We start from the raw sequence: 17,846 nt of genomic DNA on the forward strand, positions 1-17,846 counted from the left end.
TTAATAAACACGATAATGCAGTTGGTTTGGTCGAGCATTTTAGATAACACGTGTTGTGGATTTGTTTGTAAACAACCATAGCATAGGTAATCTTGTTTCAAACGGGAATTGAAATAAATAAAAGTATGTTTTATTATTATAATTAGGGACACACTGTTAATGTATTCAAATTATGAGCCTGTGAAATGTGCAAAGACTTTTTAAAGCAGAAAGAAAATAATAATTTTTTTTTAACTTTGAAATTTCTTCGATTTTTGTAACCATGATAAGTTATTGTATTATAAACTCATCACTACATATTTTATAACGAAATATACTGATTATTGTTTTTGAAACAGCACAAAACGTAATTCATTTCCTTGTTTATTCTAATATTATTTGATAAACGACTATATATATTAGTACAGAATTTCAAATTATTGATATCATTCTATATAAAAGAAAATGTCAGCTTGACGCCTTTGTGGCCGTTCCGGCCTTTGATTTTAAGCTTGTGAATTAACTGGGTTAATTCTGGATGTTCCATTAATTTTCTCGGGGGAGTGAACATTTGATGTTTATATAACTGCGTGGTTTCCCACTCAATCTGACTAAAGCGCAGATCTCTCTATTACGCTATCGTATCAGACCTGCACAGACCTCTAATACGCTATCGGATCAGATCTGCACGGACCTCTAATACGCTATCGTATCAGACATGCACAGACCTCTAATACGCTTTCGTAACAGATCTGCACAAACCTCTAATACGCTATCGTAACAGATCTGCATGGACCTCTAATACGCTATCGTAACAGACCTGCACAGACCTCTAATACGCTTTCGTAACAGACCTGCACAAACCTCTAATACGCTATCGTTACAGATCTGCACGGACCTCTAATACGCTATCGGAACATACCTGCACAGACCTCTAATACGCTATCATAACAGACCTGCACATACCTCTAATACGCTTTCGTAACAGATCTGCACGGACCTCTAATACGCTATCGGAACAGATCTGCACGGACCTCTAATACGCTATCGTATCAGACCTGCACATACCTCTAATACGCTATCGTAACAGATCTGCACATACCTCTAATACGCTATCGTAACAGATCTGCACAGACCTCTTATACGCTATCGTAACAGATCTACACGGACCTCTAATACGCTATCGGAACATACCTGCACATACCTCTAATACGCTATCATAACAGACCTGCACATACCTCTAATACGCTATCGTAACAGATCTGCACATACCTCTAATACGCTATCGTAACAGATCTGCACGGACCTCTAATACGCTATCGTAACAGATCTACACGGACCTCTAATACGCTATCGGAACATACCTGCACAGACCTCTAATACGCTATCATAACAGACCTGCACATACCTCTAATTACGCTATTAATACAGACCTCTAATACGCTATCATAACAGACCTGCACAAACCTCTAATACGCTATCGTAACAGATCTACACGGACCTCTAATACGCTATCGGAACATACCTGCACAGACCTCTAATACGCTATCATAACAGACCTGCACATACCTCTAATTACGCTATTAATACAGACCTCTAATGCGCTATCATAACAGACCTGCACAAACCTCTAATACGCTATCGTAACAGACCTGCACAGACCTCTAATACGCTATCCTAACAGATCTACACGGACCTCTAATACGCTATCGGAACATACCTGCACAGACCTCTAATACGCTATCATAACAGACCTGCACATACCTCTAATACGCTTTCGTAACAGATCTGCACGGATCTCTAATACGCTATCGTAACAGATCTGCACGGACCTCTAATACGCTATCGGATCAGACCTGCACATACCTCTTATACGCTATCGTAACAGATCTGCACATACCTCTAATACGCTATCGTAACAGATCTACACGGACCTCTAATACGCTATCAGAACATACCTGCACAGACCTCTAATACGCTATCATAACAGACCTCTAATACGTTATCATAACAGATCTGCACAGACCTCTAATACGCTATCGTAACAGATCTGCACGAACCTCTAATACGCTATCGGAACAGATCTACACGGACCTCTAATACGCTATCATAACAGACCTGCACAGACCTCTAATACGCTATCATAACAGACCTGCACATACTTCTAATACGCTATCATAACAGACCTGCACAAACCTCTAATACGCTATCATAACAGACCTGCACAGACCTCTAATACACTATCGTAACAGACCTGCACAGACCTCTAATACGCTTTCGTAACAGACCTGCACAAACCTCTAATACGCTATCGTAACGGATCTGCACGGACCTCTAATACGCTATCGTAACAGACCTGCACAAACCTCTAATACGCTATCGTAACAGATCTGCACGAACCTCTAATACGCTATCGGAACATACCTGCACAGACCTCTAATACGCTATCATAACAGACCTGCACATACCTCTAATACGCTTTCGTAACAGATCTGCACGGACCTCTAATACGCTATCGTAACAGATCTACACGGACCTCTAATACGCTATCGGAACATACCTGCACAGACCTCTAATACGCTATCATAACAGACCTGCACATACTTCTAATACGCTATCATAACAGACCTGCACAAACCTCTAATACGCTATCGTAACAGACCTGCACAGACCTCTAATACGCTATCGTAACAGATCTGCACGGACCTCTAATACGCTATCGGATCAGACCTGCACATACCTCTAATACGCTATCATAACAGACATGGACATACCTCTAATTACGCTATCGATACAGACCTCTATTACGCTATCGTAATTAGAGTTCTGTGCTTTGATCAGATTGCTTCCCGCCTCACTTATTTAGTTCATCTTCGTAGAAAAAGAATTTTATATTGAAGCTTCGATTATACCCGATCGAATGATACAACATTGCCAACAGAATACTGATTGGCAATGTTTTGCACTTGGGATAATTTTTAGTGAACTTCCTCGGGCTGTTTTTATTGCTGAAGTTGCTATAGACAACAAGAAACATGGTTTGCGTTATCGATTTATTCAAGTGCATAAAATATAAACATGATTAAACCTCTCCTTCAGTCTAACATTTAAAATTCGCACTTGACAAATACAGAACAAAGAAACTTTATTGCAGGAATTTTATAAAGAACAAATCTTAGAATTTGTAATAATTTAAATTGACTTACTTCGTAAACATATATTTCAACGGAACAAACTGCAAAGAATGTCGAGTTTAAACACACCTATTGCACGATAAGTTAAATTTATTGCTAGATGGACAATAAATATTGTTAAGAACATTCAAATATCGGACTTAATTGTATAAGATATTCAATGCAGATTTTAAAGGACGGAAACTACATTCAAAGACACTCAAAAGTTCAACTCGATGAATAGTATAAAATGGATGCATATATATACACACAGCGTCTATAACAATTCACATGACAAATAAATAGATTTATGGTGCGTGTTGCGGAGATCCGTTTCTATCCGTTCCTACTTTTTGTCGAACGTGCCCTGGCCCTTGTAGTTCCCCACGTATCCGGTGTTTTCCGCCTTGTCCGAGCGGCCGGCCGCGCCCTTACCCTTCCCAGAGTCGTCAAACCGCTCCTTGTGGGCCCCGGTGTACTTGGAAGCGTCCGTCATCTTGTCAACTCCGCCGGTCTTGGAAATCGCCTAAACCAACAGAAAAACGTAAAAGGGTCTTTATAAAATGACATTGGAAAATGTTTTAAGATCAGCAAAATTTGAGAAGCATTTAAAAACCCTTCAATTGAACTGCTTGATTGTTCAAGCAGATACTTAAAATTTCGATAAATTTAAGTGTTTGCTTTGTGTTTTAAAGTTTTGTCATTTACCGTCTTTTTGATTCCAAGGTCAGAGGCGATGACTTTATCAGCCAAAAATTTCTCGTGTTTCTTGAACTCTTTGGTTTTCTTGGTGACGTCATCGTACTGAATTGAAGCCTCCGCAATGAATTTCTGAACTTGCTCTTTGTTGTCCAGATTGATGCTCCTGGATAACAACAATTAATAAATAATTCTATATAAATATATTTTTTTTTTAAACAGCAGGCGGAAATATCGATTTTTATGGTACTAATAATTAAAGTATCTATTGGTCTTCAAAAAATATTTAGACAATAAGTTGAAAACTTCAAATGCATCATTTCATAAACATTTATTTATCACTGTAAACAACAATGAACTAAGTTTGCTCAATATACACTAATGAGTTTAAATGCCAGCCAGTGAACGGACACATTCTATTTTGAATACGATTAACAATACGGGGTCCACACAGACCTGTTCGGTATTGGGATTGATACATACCCCCCCCCCTCTCTCTCTCTCTCTCTCTCTCTCTCTCTCTCTCTCTCTCTCTCTCTCTCTCTCTGTGCCATTGTTGGGAATCCAAGACCAGTATAGCATGCAATACCGGCGATGGGTTTCGGACGATGACCAACTCTACGGTCTCATTCTGTCGCCGAATAACTGGCAATCAATTTCACACAAAATTGGACACGATCTTGAAATAAACATATAACAGGACAACACTAACTTGGTGGTTTTGTCCATCACTTTGGGGAACACACTGGAATCGATCCTCGGCTGCAGCGCCTTGGGCCAGCATTCCTTGGCCAGCTTGCCCACTGTCTTGCTGTCCATCTTGGAGGCATTCTTGGTCTGTGTCAGAGCAAACGCCTTCATCTTCTCTACCAGAGCATCGTAGTCGTAATCATCGGAGGAAGCCATCGTAGAAGTTTGAGGTAGGCTGAAATTCAGAAAAACCAGAAAATTGGCGTCCCAGCATTCGATATAAAACAAAATATCTTGAGATTAAAAAACAAATGATAATGCTTACCCTTTAAATGCAGACTATAGACTACTGCGCTGCTATCCTAGACGTAGCTGTGCTGTCACCAGTGTAAACAAGGCGCCCGGATCTTCCCAGGGAATGGTTACGGGTTTGTGCTCCGCTCGATCGATCAATAGCGAGCTATTCGACGACGTTCTTTGGAGGAGAAAGGGCTTTAAATCAAGATTTCTCACCGGAATAAACATGTTCAATCCAGGTTATATAGGTAATAAGTAAACATGCCATACCGTTTAAACCCAAAATTTGGGGGATTATATGTTTCAAGATTATATAAAGGGGGAGCTAGAGACTCGGAGTTTGCAAAGAGCTGGAATTGTATGGAAGCAAAATCCATGTACAGGCATGGGCTGTATATAGACTGGACTGTGTGTTTTAATCAATGATATCAATAATATAACTTATTTATATTCATATACTTGTGTATATTATTGGGTTGGGAGTGTATTAGCAGATTAATAAGCTAAAAGTGGTCAAGTTATGTCGAGCATTTAAAAGTCAGGTCAGTTTGACCAAAATAACCATTTATAGGACACTTCGGTAAATTAAAGAGATGAAAATATTAAGAAGTGGGAGTTAATTTTTCTTCTTCGTTTATAATATAAAATAATCCCTCTGAACAATACTGTACCAATCTGATATAGAAATTAATCAAAAATAGCATTTGGGGTATACTTTTTCCCACAATTTTAACAGATTTCATAAAAATAATTTTAAAAAAGTGCGTGCAAATGTGTGCTCAATTCAACATACATTCGGGACAACCCTTTATCAAAAAGAAATCGACATGAAATGACACGAAACGACATGTAACCAAATGCGACGAAATGTGAAACTGAATTATTCATTTCATTTTTTACTCAAAAGAAATGAATTTGAATGAGTTTAAAATTTCACATCAGTTATCAACGTGAACAGTGAATATCAGAACACTTTTTTTAAGCGTTAGCCTGATGAATACGCCCGATTACTCCCGAAAGATGCTACATGGGCGTACAGTACCAATGCTACTGTTTCTGGGGCTAAAGGGTTTTGATGAACAAAAAATATATAACTGTTTAGTAATGAACATGTGTTAAAGTTTTTAAATGGTAGGGAGAAGAAGCAGTCGTTAAAGTATATTCTATCGTTTTGTTTCGTTGTGTTTTTATTCGTTTGCGAATGTTTCTCCTAATACGTGCAGAAAATTGGCACCAATGCGACAAGGATTATATGACACAAACAACAAAACCAAAGTTGTTTGATTTGACCGATCTTATAAGTGCCGTGTTGTTGGTTGGTATCTTGGTAATTATCGGGCGTTGTCTCAATAAAAATACATTCAGGATCGTCATTATTTTTAATTTCTTCATTACTCATTCAAGAATTCCGGGCTCTATATTGAAGTTTTCCAAACAAATGTAAATATAATTTGTATCCGTGAAACTAATTCGCGACTGTCATTTGGACTAGAGATAGCATTCACAGCGTTTGCAGCGTGGCTTTAGCGATGATCTGCGGACATTGAATGCGATCTAAGCGTGTTTGCGAACTACTTTTCATGTCATGATATACGCATCTACTTAATCTCGTTAATTCGCCGTCAAGATGAAAGAGCATTGTGGATGAAACAAACGAATTGTGCTGTATCAATACAATATTTTACATTAATTTCACGCAGTTTGATGTGGAACTTTTGAATAATAATTATAACATGGTTATATAGTCCAGAAAGTCCTCTACCCAAATTGTGAAATTCACGGCAACAGGGTCAGGCCCTATAGCGAGGCCAATGTGGCCATATATTGAAAATATATTAATCTTTTAAAAATATTTTCTCCTCATATATATTTTAGAAATACTAAAGGATAGTTATGATGTCCATGAAGTATTTTACCTAAATAAAGAAATTCGCGGTCCCTGGGTCATGGGTTTAGGCTCTTCGGTGGGGGTCATTATGAACATGTATTGATTTAATAATATTTCTTCTGTACTATCACAGTTGTGGGAGATAAAATCATACATTGTAAAAATTTGTTTATCTTGAAAACAACGTTATACGTGGTAATTGTCACATGGCAACATTGAATTACATATGCGTTCTATTTTAGGAATTGTATATTTGTAGAAATAAGCTGTATGCATTTTGTGTGCATTGTAAATGAAACTGTGAGTACTATATAAGATTGACTATTTAATGCCTGCAGGTCTTTTATTACCAAACTTTACCATTTTTGGCCCTTGGAGCTAAGGTATTTAAAATAGATAATCCGAAATTCATCCGACTCTTGAATCGCGACACAGCGCCCCTCCATATTTTCATGAATGAATATTTTTCAAACATCAAATAATAAAAGCAGGGTAACAGTCAGAGGATCGAGTCTCATATTAGAGTTTAGATTTCAAAATGAAGGTTAATTAAAATTCAAACATTTGACATGTCAATCTAAGAACTATGGTATTAGGGTGACCGTCAAGGCCTGTGGGCCTCTAGTTATTAAACTGCCGTTTATACATAGAGTAACCGTAGTAATCGTATCAAATCTCAACAGTGGTAAAAATTTAGAAAGTAGAAAGTTTTTTGACGGCCAATGACGGGAAATTATAAAATTCTCTACGATCAAATATTAAATCGTCATCAGATCCCATTGCATCTTTACAAAGCACAACGTGTCGCATTTAGTCGTGTCCCCTAATGGTGACGATCTGGATCAACTTTGGAAAAGTTGCTGCGCTGCGTTCAGTTGCGAGGTTTTGAACAATGTGGTTACATATATTCGCCGGAGTCGAATCGTACAGTCAAGTTCCAATCGGGAATTCTATGTGGACAATTTTACCAGATCGTACATATTTTCGTATTTATAAACGGGCAATGAGATCGTGACAGACCGCGTCAGCTGAAATATTGCGATAAGTACCGTATCAAAGCTCAACAAACCGCCTTAGAAGAGCATTCGACTCGCATCACCTCGTATTCAAATCCGAAGGTTCCGCGATGAGCTACGATTTTTTCCAAACAGACGGGCAATTTAACTACGTTGCAACAAAATCAGTATTTCTCTGAACTACGATTCCAAGAACGTCTGTCACTACCGGTATGAGCTTTGTTGATTTTCACATTGATACTGATAACAATTCAGGCATACATAGTTTCACATCATAATCCATCATTTTGAATTAATCATAAAAATTACGAGAGGAATAATTTTATTCCTTTTATTAAGCGAATTGGAAACTATTTTATAAGGAGGAGAAAAAGTAGACAAACTCCGATGATCTAAAAATAAATATTTCAGATTATTATCAGACAAAGTGTTATACAATGCATTATATACTAAAGAACGAAAGTTTGGCCCCAAGGTCGAGATATCGTACGTTGCCTTCCAACCTGATGATGCAAAATGTCAATAAGATTATTTGTCAAATAAAACATTTGTCGTTTTGTATCCTAGCACACTGACGTATATTAAGTTTTGTTCTGGGTCGATTTTATTCATTGGTCAGCTCCGAAATATCACTTATGAGTTATTCTTTGTTATGAGAATAATTGGAGATAAACCCGCACTGAGTTTAATTGAAGCATTGCCCTTTACAGCAATAGAAATGTAAATACACTGTGCTTGCTTTAAAGTCATTTATTTTGTATGAGGGTTGTAATATCCAGCGAACTCAAAATCAAACAATTCTATAAACCTTTCTGCACGAGTAAACTTGAGTACACGTGGAAATAACGCTAAATCAAAAACTGTCCCTCATATTCATAAATCACTTTCGTCAAAGAGACTTGACACGTCGTGAATTTGTTAAGCCTGAGTATTCCTCGTCGAACACGTTTGTATGTGCTCTACTGAGGACTGAGTAAGTTTCTATCACAATTACGCAGATGCATTGAAAATATTTGCGCGTGTGCGCACAAAAAAATCTTTTATTGGAGAAAATCGTGATCAGACGTGTTTTAATCTATAGAGGTTCGATTGTCCAAACAGTAGTTTCTCTCAATCAACATATTTAGTTTTATCATGGTATTCACTATATTATAATATCTCTTTATTAATAAATCAACTCGATGATATTTTCTTACCTGTTTGAAAAGCAACGAAATTTGAAGAAATACTTTAACAAATGAAGTAGATAATGGCTAATAAAATATAGCTTTAGAGTGTCACGTGTATATTCTAACATGGTATAAATTTAAAATGTAGAAGTACAGAAAAATAACAAGAGGCCCAGGGGCCACAACGCTCACCTGAGCAACAATTGCCTTAATTCTGATCAAATATGCATTACAGTATCAAAATATCTTGACAACTAAGTACTGTAGATCTTGCTAAAAAAATTGAAAATTAGCCAATTTTTATCCAACTCTTTTTTTTGGTTAATACCAAGCCCCTTTCGTTGTTGTACCTGTAAGAATATTTTTCTCTATTCCTATATACACCCCCCCCCATTTCGTGGCCTCATTTTTCTCTAAGGAATCATGGTTTCATCAAACTTAAATCTGCATAACCTGTGCTTTCACACTAAGTACTGAGTTTTGGACCGAAAACTTTCACAGAATATTTTTAAAGATTTTCTCTATATATTCCTAAATTCAAACCGCTATCACGGCCTTGCCCTACCACTAGGGACTGTGATTTTGCAAACTTGAATTTACACTAAATATTCCTGTATAAAAATTTATCCCCCAATTGTGGCCCCACCCTACCCCCGGGGACCATGATTTGAACAAACTTGAATCTACACTACCTGAGGATGCTTCCACTCAAATTTGAGCTTTCCTGGCCCAATAGATTTTGAGAAAAAGATTTTTAAAGATTTTCTCCATGTATTCCTATGTAAAAATCCATTCCCCCATTGTGGCCCCGCCACACCCCAAGGGACTATGATTTAAACAAACTTGAATCTACACTATCTGAGGATGCTTCCACTCAAATTTGAGCTTTCCTGGCCTTATAATTTTTGAGAAAAAGATTTTTAAAGATTTTCTCCATGTATTCCTATGTAAAAATTCATTCCCCCATTGTGGCCCCGCCACACCCCAAGGGACTATGATTTAAACAAACTTGAATCTACACTATCTGAGGATGCTTCCACTCAAATTTGAGCTTTCCTGGCCTAATAGTTTTTGAGAAGAAGATTTTTCAAGATTTTCTCTATATATTCCTATGTAAAACTTGATCCCCCTCTTGTGGCCCCTCCCTTACCCCGGGGACCATGATTTGAACAAACTTGAATCTACACTACCTGAGGATGCCTCAACACAAGTTTAAGCTTTTCAGGCCAAATAGTTTTAGAGAAGATTTTTGAAAAATACCAACAAATTTTCAATAATTCTCAATTATCTCCCCTTTAAAGAGGGTGTGGCCCTTCATTTGAACAAAATTGAATCCCCTTCACCTAGTGGGTGGTGTTTTATGCCAAATTTGGTTGAAATCTGCCCAGTGGTTCTTGAGAAGAAGATGAAAATGTGAAAAGTTTACAACAATGACGACGACAACCAACGGACAAATTGTGATCAGAAAAGCTCACTTGAGCCTTTGGCTCAGGTGAGCTAAAAAGTTTGATAAACTTTTAAAATGAACGAAAAAGTAAATAAGCTAACGCTCTACACACTTAAATGGAAAAGTGCGGATTAAATACACATAATAATTTAATAAAGGGGCAAAACTTCCGAAAATCTTCCTGCAAAATACTTTTGTATTTAACATTAAAGGTGCCAAACTTTGTACCTGTAGCATATTGTTTAAATATTTTTCTTGTCTAACTGTGACAAGATAATTTTAACAAGGTTGAGAAACAGTCTACAATATAACTCTGAATTACTCTTTTATTTCACAAAATCATCAAATGTTTGTTATTAGAATCTTCTGAGACAAGTGAATCAGAAGAATATCATATCAACAGATACACAACTCGTCAACAACATCACCATATCCATTTATAGAATGAATTACTGTACAGATGTATTTCATGAAAAGGATTACAAGGAAATTGCACTTTGAAACAAATGGTATTTTAAAATGAATCTATATGACAGTTTATATTGTTGTCTACTTTATCAATTTTACAACATAATTTCAATAATGGCTTCAAAACAATGATACAAAATGTTGTGAGCCAAAATAAATATTTCCACTCTGTAAAACTACTGAACACAGCTTACAGAGTTATCTTCCCTAATCAATGCACAATGTATAAAAAAATTGGTTAATTTCCTAATAAAACAATTATTTGGACCCTCCCCAGAGCCATCCCTTGACGAACCCTGTGAGGCCCTTGGGGTTGGCCGCTTTCTGTTTCTGTTCCAAGTGTTCCTCTAGAGAAGGTAAGTCTATATGATTCAGGGCTAGGTCAAAGAACAAGGGGCGGCAGGGAATGGGTTCAAAGTCCGGCGGAAAGGACACCAGGTTGGGTTTTTTACTGGTCAGGGAGGAGTCCTCAGCGTAGTCCTCCAAACGCTCAATCAGCGGCTGTGTAAATAAGACAAATAATAAAGCACCTTCACAGCCATATATATGTATGTACTACTACTATAAACATATTAAATTTGAAGTGTACGATATTTGGCGGAAATTAGTTTTTGAACAATTTGGCCTGGATTTGAATTAGCATATTCCTGAAAGTGACTTTTTTTTATACATATATGCATGGCATTTAGCGAAGTACTTGATTTAGTGGAAGCTGCATTTAACCAAAAGTGCTAAATAGAATACACAGCCAAATGTACATGTAGTAATTTTACAGTATTAACAAGAAGCCACTGGACAGGCCTCAGGTGGCCATGTGGAAAACTACAAATTCTTAGAGGAACACTTATAAGTAAATTCAATTCTTTACAATATACCTCTTTGTTTAAGTTATTTTAGGAATTTATGAAATATCAAAATGACACGAACCATTTTTGGGTTGACTGTAATGGCTCCCATCTGATCCGTCACGTGGTTGATGTCCAAAACACTGGTGGCATGACAAGAGTATTTTTCTCCGTCCACAGTGTGGATCAGATCTTCTAAATTACTCATCTCCACCTACAGCCACAAAAACAGGATTTTCTACTTGTGCTGGTTTAGTTTACATTGAAATCAGTTACACAAAACTACATAGGTACATGTTTCTTTATTTGATTTTTTATAACAAACAAAAAGGTTTTGTTTATGAGGTAGTATTAAGCATAAGACAGCAACACATGCATGATAACACTAATCATGCTTTAGCAGAATGAGTCTTGTTACTCTTATAAAAGTAGGACTTGGACTGACCTTGAACTGGGCCTGTTGAGGTTTCGGGAGTGACCTGTAGCCCTTCAAGGCACTCTGTGCGTTCTGTAGCACTCTCTCATACAGGGATATTGTCTCCTTCCACTTCTTGGCTCCCAGATAGGACTGAGCAATGTAGTACGACCTGTCAATGGAAATTAGTGTTCTCAAACATTGTAAACTACCTGCAGACTACAGTAGCTTTCGGGTATATTTACCGGGTATATAACAAAATCAAACAGTCTAAAACTTTACCTAAATGCTTTGAATCCTAGGACTCTGACAGCTGTTTCCTCGGATAGACTGCCACCTACGTCTAACCCCGTCAGATTAGGGATCTCATTCAAATTCTACAACAAACAAATGCTCATCATTAGTCCAAGTAATATCAGCATTCCATCACTACTTTCAGAAGCATCTGTTGTTGATTGAACAGTATCATTGATTCTGACATATTGTCTACTTCACAATGTCTTAAAGTATTAACGACTTTTCATTTGTATGATGTCATACAGACTGCAGGAGAAAGATGATGTCATAGGGACAACACATTTATGGATAATGATGCAAAACCCAACTTGTTAACCTGAAAGATGATGTCATACAGTCCAGTTTACTTACTTGTATAATGATGTCGTAGAGTCGGACAAGGTCCTGGGGTTTGGTGATCTTGTGGCCCTCCTCCACCTTTTTACCTGGCAGGTAATCTTTCATGGTCTCTATCAGCAGCAGGTTACGTTCCACGGTCTTACTCAGCCTTATAAAGGTCAGGTAGGTATGCAGGTAGTGCTGATTGGAAATTTTACCTTCTATCTCTTGTCCCCTAATAGCTAATTTGAAGTTCTACAAGTATAAAAGACATGAATTTTTATCGAAATGTGCAAAACCCGTATTTATCCATTTGAAGAAAAATTAAAAGGAAAAAATGAGCAAATTGCATACAAAATTTAGCATTTTTCAAAATGAAAAACAATAGAAATACCTGATCATCCTGCAGCGTGTCCCTCAGAACTTGCTGGGCATCGATACACTGTTTCAACAAACTCTCATAAATAGATATCTTGCTGTCTATGCCTTCAGCAGACTCTATTTCTTTGGTGCTATCCTGTAAATTCAACAGAAACAGCCGCACCGGTTCATTCTTCACCTGTACAGTGCGGCCCTGCCACTTCACCTCAGACAGTGTGGCTGTCTGTTTCTCTCTCGTTTGAGAAAGCAGATCCTGAAAAAGAGAAGCCACATCATCACTAAATACATGTAATAGTCAAGAGATAAAGTGAGAGCTTCGGAAATTATTTGCATGACTGTATAAATGTATTATAATTGTTAAAATGCTAGATTGATCATTGCTTGTGATGGACTGTGAAATAACAAGAGGGTATTTACATCTAGATGAGATGTCAGTTGATCCTCTCCGCCTTTCCTTCTGAGTTGCCTCAGTTCATCAATGGCAGACTGGTCTCCAATATTGTAAGCACAGTACCTTAAGTTGGGCGTGATTTCCTCAACTTGTTGAAGATACAGCTGCTGAATATCTTCTGAGAAAGCACTTCCCAACTTCTCATAGATAGTTCTACAATAAATGGTCACATACATAATCTCAACATATTCAGGTTTACAGATGAAGTTTTCCATGTGAATCTTTGGAATTTAATAAAGTCTATACTACACTTACTTTGCCTTTGTGTAGTATTCCATTGCTGCCTTCCAGTCTTCTTGTTCAAAATACAATCCTCCTTTCATCAGGGATAAATATGCCTGTGAAAAACGCATTGTACATAGGCCTCATAACAGTATGTTCATCATCGCAATGTTTAACTTCAGTACAACGTTTCTGATCTTTAAGTAAACTGACCTGACTCTCTAGCTTGGTCCTGGCATCACATTTAGAACTCTCACAGAGACCAGTGAACTCCTCGGCATACACCAGGGCCTTCCTTACGCGGGCCAACATGTGGAACCTTTTCCGGGGCTCTGTGTTGGCCTCGGATTTCAACTGCATGGCATAATACCACGCTCTCTCAGCACAAAACAATGGAAGGTGTAGGTACCTATTTGTATGTATTCATTCATATATAACATCTGTACATTAGATAATCATATTTCTATAGTTACCTTTCTTAACTACTTACAGTAATGTTTTAAATAATCTACAATTGACATAAGGATTGCATGTGGTTTTATTAAGCTGAATGTTTCTAGGCTTTCTCACCTGACATCGGTCAGTTTTTCTACTGTTATTTTCTTTGGTTGGACTTTATGTTTGTTTCCCTGAGGAAAATGTAAGGACTTCCTAATTCTCCTGATTCTTCTGGAACAGTAGCTCCTGCAAACAGCAAAATAAAGAGACTTGAGATGTTTTGTTGATCAATATGAGTTATGCAAATAAATGTACCAAAACCTTGTAATATATAGTAAAAGACAACCGATTATGGATTACCTGTATCTTTGAAAATCACCGTGCCTCAACCCATGTTGCTGTTGTGCTTCTCTCACTAACTGGAGTACTACAAATAAAATCATTTTGTATAAATATATAATACCAACAAATAGTTTTAACAGCAATTTTTGAAAAAGTATTCATAATATCTAAAATCAATTCATTTGCATGTAAGTCTTTAAAGACAGTAAAAGAGCAAATTTATTTTCCTATTACATGCTATCATATTCCTATTACATGTAATATAAAAAGTATTTATTAGCATCAAACTTTCCATGATTATCTTACAAAGCATTTGCATCATTTTCATTTGTAATAGATGTTCTTAATACAACAAGATATACAATGTTATGCGTAACATATAAATGCTAATCAATGCAGCAGAGCTCTTTAATATTAATGCAAAACTTTAAAAACAGTTGTAACTTTTACATAACACTTGCCTTCTATTTAACCTATATACATTTACTTCCACAATTTTTATACAATAAGGGGTCATGGTAAGGAAAAGTTCAGTTTAAATCCATGGACATTAATAAAATTCCTTCATCAATTAGTTATATTTTCCTTTTAAACATAGTAGAACCGCTTCCATTTTTACATTTAAAATAGTGTCATCAATGATTCATGAAACTTTATGTGTTGATATTGTGACGTTTTATGCACTGGCAAGAAATGGTACTCAGCAAGAATTGGTCCTAGACCAGTGCTGAGTGAGGTTGACTAGGAAATAACAGTACCTTCTTGAGACTCATGCTAGCAAAAGATCCAAAAGACAAATGATTCAGATGATATAGAAAAAATTTCTAGTCACGATCATAACAATTCCCAAATCACTCACGCTTTACCAACACGTTGCATGAATTCATCAAATCTAGTAATACAGTATTACAAATAGACAAGCACCAGTACCACATATGCAAAGCTAACATATGGATCACCCCTGATAGTAATTTTCAGCTGTTTCGTGTTTGTGTTCAACGTTTTGGTATTCACCGCACTCATCACTTGTGGATTCAAAGATACCAGCATATTGTCTGTATTTTATTAGACCTCTGAAGGAAGAACCGTGAAATTTACCCCCAAACAACCAACCCGGTGCCAGGTCAACATGCACTTTTCTCCTACAGAAAAGACTCTGGCCACCGTTTTGCAAGCTTTAACGAACTTCACGAAATTCAACCGTAAAATTGGCGTATCTGAATTTATTATAAATTAAAACTTATTTACCCTCGACGGTGTATGTTTTCTCCAGAGGAACATCCTCCGGGTTTTCCTCAGTCATGCTTTCTGCGGGAGCAGCCATACTTGACACGACAGCACTGCAGCGCCACCTAGCGTTTTCTTTGAATTACGGCAGCGCAGAGTTGCCAAAGGCTGTATTGTAACATGTTTTCCTTACACTTCCTGACTTACTACACGTTGAATGTCTCAAAATAAAAGTTGTATACTTATTTTCGCACGGATCTGATATAAATTTGATGCAAAATAACTATCAAATGATTATAGGTTGTCTACGATTCTGATCATTCAATGAAGATGCTGTTTATTTACAACCATTGAATTCAGTTATATCAAACACATGCATGGTCACAGAATATATATTTTCTCCTATAATGAAACAAGAGATTTAAAATAGACGTTAATAACAATATTCTCTGTTTAGTTCTAAGGTGTAACATAGAAGAGCACATATTAGAATTCTTAACAAGAGGCCCAGGGGCCACATCGCTCACCTGAGCAACAATTGCCTTAACTCTGATCAGATTAGCATTAAAGTATCAAAATCAAAATATTTTGACAACTAATTACAGTAGATCTTGCTAAAAAAAAAAATGAAAATCTGCCAATTCTTATCCACATACTTTTTTTTGGTAAATACCAAGCCCCTTTGTTGTTGTACATGTACCTGTAAAAAGATTTTTTCTCTATTCCTATAACCCCCCCCCCCCTTTTGTGGCCCCACTTTTCTCTAAGGAATCATGGTTTCATCAAACTTTAATCTGCACAACCTGTGCTTTCACACAAGTTACTGCGTTTTGGACTGAAATCTTTTCCAGGATATTTTTAAAGATTTTCTCTATATATTTCTTTGTAAAAATTCATCCCCCCATTGCGGCCCCGCCCTACCCCCAGGGACTATGATTTTGCAAACTTGAATTTACACTAACTGAGGATGCCTCTACACAAGTTAAAGCTTTTCTGGCCAAATAGTTTTTAAAAAGAAGATTCTTAAAGATTTTTCTCTGTATATTCCTATATAAAAATTCATCCCCCACTGTGGCCTCACCCTACCCCGGGACTATGATTTAAACAAACTTGAATCTATACTATCTGAAGATGCTTCAACTCAAATTTGGGCTTTCCTGGCCTAATAGTTTTGAGAAGAATATTTATAAAGATTTCCTCTATAATTTCCTATATAAAAATTTATCCCCCAATTGTGGCCCCACCCTACCCCCTGTGACCATGATTTGAACAAACATAAATCTACACTACCTGAGGATGCTTCCACTTAAATTTGAGCTTTCCTGGCCTGATAGTTTTGAGAAGAAGATTTTTAAAGATTTTCTCTATATATTCCTATGTAAAACTTGATCCCCCCATTGTGGCCCCACCCTACCCCCTGGGACCATGATTTGAACAAACTTGAATCTACACAACCTGAGGATGCTTCCATTTTAATTTGAGCTTTTCTGGCCTAATAGTTTTTGAGAAGATTTTTAAAAATTTTCTATATCTATTCCTAGGTAAAACTTGATCCCCCCATTGTGGCCCCATCCTACCCCCTGGGACCATGATTTGAACAAACTTGAATCTACACAACCTGAGGATGCTTCCATTTGAATTTGAGCTTTTCTGGTCTAATAGTATTTGAGAAATAGATTTTTAAAGATTTTCTATATATATTCCTATGTATAACTCGATCCCCCGATTGTGGCCCCATCCTAGCCCATTGGACCATGATTTGAACAAACATAAATCTACACTACCTGAGGATGCTTCCACTTAAATTTGAGCTTTTCAGGCCTAATAGTGTTTGAGAAGAAGATTTTTAAAGATTTTCTCTTTATATTCCTATGTAAAACTTGATCCCCCCCATTGTGGCCCCACCCTACCCCCTGGGACTATGATTTGAACAAACTTGAATCTACACTACCTGAGGATGCTTCCATTTTAATTTGAGCTTTTCTGGCCTAATAGTTTTTGAGAAGATTTTTGAAAAATACCAACAAATTTTCAATAATTCTAAATTATCTCCCCTTTAAAGAGGACGTGGCCCTTCATTTGAA

The 17,846-nt window shown here is 37.0% G+C and overlaps 2 protein-coding genes across 2 annotated transcripts; both read right to left on the bottom strand.

Moving 5' to 3' along the window:
• Nucleotides 1-3,018: 3,018 nt before the first annotated feature.
• Nucleotides 3,019-5,011, bottom strand: LOC105323555 (tubulin polymerization-promoting protein family member 3). Its single transcript, XM_011422615.4, has 4 exons — nucleotides 4,867-5,011; nucleotides 4,564-4,776; nucleotides 3,861-4,017; nucleotides 3,019-3,678 (listed from the first exon to the last, which is right to left on the bottom strand). The coding sequence occupies exons 2-4, from the start codon at nucleotides 4,755-4,757 to the stop codon at nucleotides 3,499-3,501; spliced, it is 531 nt and encodes a 176-aa protein (XP_011420917.1). The 5' UTR covers nucleotides 4,758-4,776; nucleotides 4,867-5,011; the 3' UTR covers nucleotides 3,019-3,498.
• Nucleotides 5,012-10,670: 5,659 nt separating this feature from the next.
• On the bottom strand, nucleotides 10,671-15,942 carry LOC105347779 (signal recognition particle subunit SRP68). Its single transcript, XM_011456988.4, has 12 exons — nucleotides 15,784-15,942; nucleotides 14,554-14,620; nucleotides 14,326-14,439; nucleotides 13,969-14,164; nucleotides 13,789-13,871; nucleotides 13,500-13,686; nucleotides 13,096-13,335; nucleotides 12,735-12,956; nucleotides 12,369-12,463; nucleotides 12,117-12,258; nucleotides 11,754-11,885; nucleotides 10,671-11,327 (listed from the first exon to the last, which is right to left on the bottom strand). Exons 1-12 carry the CDS (start codon nucleotides 15,857-15,859, stop codon nucleotides 11,085-11,087), a joined length of 1,797 nt encoding a protein of 598 aa, XP_011455290.1. The 5' UTR covers nucleotides 15,860-15,942; the 3' UTR covers nucleotides 10,671-11,084.
• Nucleotides 15,943-17,846: the final 1,904 nt, after the last annotated feature.

This window comes from Magallana gigas, chromosome 7, assembly GCF_963853765.1.
Source record: "Magallana gigas chromosome 7, xbMagGiga1.1, whole genome shotgun sequence".
NCBI classification, from domain to species: domain Eukaryota; kingdom Metazoa; phylum Mollusca; class Bivalvia; order Ostreida; family Ostreidae; genus Magallana; species Magallana gigas.

What these genes read in the sequence shown, in the direction of transcription:
- LOC105347779 (XM_011456988.4), bottom strand. Translation starts at nt 15,859, where the DNA reads ATGGCTGCTCCCGCAGAAAGCATGACTGAGGAAAACCCGGAGGATGTT. An exon ending in GGTGATTTTCAAAGATACAG is followed by an intron (nt 14,440 to 14,553) that starts GTAATCCATAAT and finishes TGCTGTTTGCAG; the next exon opens with GAGCTACTGTTCCAGAAGAA. An exon ending in GAAAAACTGACCGATGTCAG is followed by an intron (nt 14,165 to 14,325) that starts GTGAGAAAGCCT and finishes ACATACAAATAG; the next exon opens with GTACCTACACCTTCCATTGT.
- LOC105323555 (XM_011422615.4), bottom strand. Translation starts at nt 4,757, where the DNA reads ATGGCTTCCTCCGATGATTACGACTACGATGCTCTGGTAGAGAAGATG. An exon ending in GTGATGGACAAAACCACCAA is followed by an intron (nt 4,018 to 4,563) that starts GTTAGTGTTGTC and finishes GTTGTTATCCAG; the next exon opens with GAGCATCAATCTGGACAACA. An exon ending in ACCTTGGAATCAAAAAGACG is followed by an intron (nt 3,679 to 3,860) that starts GTAAATGACAAA and finishes CTGTTGGTTTAG; the next exon opens with GCGATTTCCAAGACCGGCGG.